At 35.8% G+C, this 2,358-nt stretch overlaps 1 protein-coding gene across 1 annotated transcript; it reads right to left on the reverse strand.

The window, feature by feature from the left end:
• Positions 1-1,213: 1,213 nt before the first annotated feature.
• Positions 1,214-2,152, reverse strand: LOC102812144 (olfactory receptor 4P4-like). Its single transcript, XM_006877576.1, has one exon. The coding sequence runs from the start codon at positions 2,150-2,152 to the stop codon at positions 1,214-1,216; it is 939 nt and encodes a 312-aa protein (XP_006877638.1).
• Positions 2,153-2,358: the final 206 nt, after the last annotated feature.

Raw genomic sequence — 2,358 nt, forward strand, 5'->3', positions numbered from 1 at the left:
CAAAGAATAACTGTGCACATGTGGTATCCCACCAAATTCCATTTTTTAAAAATTATCATTAAGATCTGTTTTCATTATCATTGTTTGCTTAGTCTAGCTTAATATTTATTGGAATTAAAAAGACATTTTATGCAGTTAACTCTCCTTGTGCTCACTTAGTACCTCCCAATATTAACTAAAACTTTCTACTAATGCCTGCATAGTAGGCTAATTATTATAGTTAGGTGATGTGGAGTTGTTCCAACTCATAACTACCTTATGCACAACAGAATGAAAGACTACCCCATTCTGTGCCAACATCACAATCATTGTTAAGCTTGAACCCATTGCTGCTGTCAGTGTGCCAATCATTCCGATTATTGGAAGTCTTCATCTTTTTCGTTGCCCAGCTATTTTACCAAGCATGATGTTCCTCTCTAGATACTAGTCCATCCTGATATGTCCAAAGTATGAGAGACAAACTCTCACCGTCCTGGTTTCTAAGGAGCATTTTTACTGTACTTCTTTCAGCACAGATTTGTCTGTTCTGGTAGTATTTGAAACTTTTATTCAATAGTCTAATGCTATCTAAAAGTAATCCACTGCTATTCATAAGGTTTTCAGTAATTAAAGATTTAGAATTAAACCACCTCTTATATTTCCTAGTTTGTGTTAGTCTGGGAGCTCAGGTGCAACTGTCCACCATGGGTAACAATGCTGGAAAGTAAGTGCTGACGGCATAGATTTCAACATCACAACAACACATAAGCCACCACAGTACAACAAAATGACAGATGACTGGTTTATATATGATTTATAATATAGTTCATATAATGTTACTTTAACTTCTAAGTCTTATTTGCCTTGTTTAATCTATTCATGATAGTAATGGAAGCATAAATTATGAGATAGTTTGAACATTTTGGTTTTATAATTAGCAACATAATTTTCTAGAATTGCTTAGCTGGTTTTGTTGTTGCTAAGTGTTGACAAGTCATTTTTGACCCATAGCGACTTTGTATAGGGTTTCCGAGGAGTTGCTGGTTAGTTTGAACCACTGACCTTATAATTCTAACCAACCTTAAAGTCAAGTGTGTAACTACAATGGCACACCAAGACCTAGTCTTCTACAAATTAATAGGGTGATTGCTTTGGAAATAAACTTTACAGCAACCAAATTTTTCTCATTCATTTGTCATTTTATTTTACACAATGATTTATCCTACAGGGCTCATCAGTTAATTGTATGCTTCCATTGAAAATAGCCTTGACACCAAACTTTCCTCATGGCATTTTTCATCTCTGCATTTCTCAGGGTATAGATTAAGGGGTTGAACATAGGAGCAATGATGGTGTAAAAGAGTGCAAAGACTTTATCCTCAGGGTAAGTGGTAGGAGGTCTAAGGTAAACAAAGATTGCAGGAGCAAAAAATAAGACCACCACAGTGATATGAGAGCCACAAGTAGATAGGGCTTTGCGTCTTCCCTCAGCTGAGTGATTTCTTAAGGTAAATAATATAATGGCATAAGAAACGACTAAGACAACAAAAGTCACTGTGGCAACCATACCTGAATTGGCAATCACAAGAACACCAGTGATATAGGTATCAGTACAAGCAACTTTTAACAAAGGCAATACATCACAAAAATAATGATCAATTTCATTAGGACCACAAAAAGGCAACCTGATTATCAGAAATAATTGAGAAAATGAATGGACTGCCCCACCTGCCCAGGCAGCTAAGACAATAAGACCACATTTTCTTTTGTTCATGATGATCATGTAGTGGAGAGGTTTGCAGATAGCAACATAGCGATCAAAAGCCATGGCAGTAAGAATGAAGATCTCAGTACTGCCAAAGCTGTGAATGCTAAGGACCTGCAGCATGCAACTACCAAAAGAGATGGATTTTATCTTCACTAGCAGATCACCAATCAGTTTGGGTGTGACACTAGAGGTATACAGGATGTCCATAGAAGACAAGTGGCTGAGGAAATAGTACATTGGCTGGTGAAAAAGTGAGCTGCATTGAATGGAGATAAGAATCAGAAGGTTTCCTACCAACAGAGAAATGTAACAGAATAAGAACAGCACAAAGCAAAAGAGTTGTATAGTTGGGTCATGAGAAAGTCCCAAAAGAATAAATTCTGAGATGTTTCTCTGGATTTCCATCCTTATCAATTTGCTGTGAAGTATAGAATATGAGATGAGTATCTGAAAATAAACAAAACGTGAATGTAGATCAAACTTGCTCTAATAACAGTAACAAAATATATCAAAAGTGGAGTAGCATGCAACTATATTATGTTTTTTCTGTATACATAGAATTAAATAGCTTTCCCACATATGTCTTATCTACAAATATATTGTGAAATAAT

The sequence above is a fragment of the Chrysochloris asiatica genome, unplaced genomic scaffold, assembly GCF_000296735.1.
Source record: "Chrysochloris asiatica unplaced genomic scaffold, ChrAsi1.0 scaffold00531, whole genome shotgun sequence".
Classification (NCBI taxonomy): Eukaryota; Metazoa; Chordata; class Mammalia; order Afrosoricida; family Chrysochloridae; genus Chrysochloris; species Chrysochloris asiatica.

Coding starts and splice junctions, on each gene's coding strand:
- LOC102812144 (XM_006877576.1), bottom strand. CDS start 2,152: ATGGAAATCCAGAGAAACATCTCAGAATTTATTCTTTTGGGACTTTCT.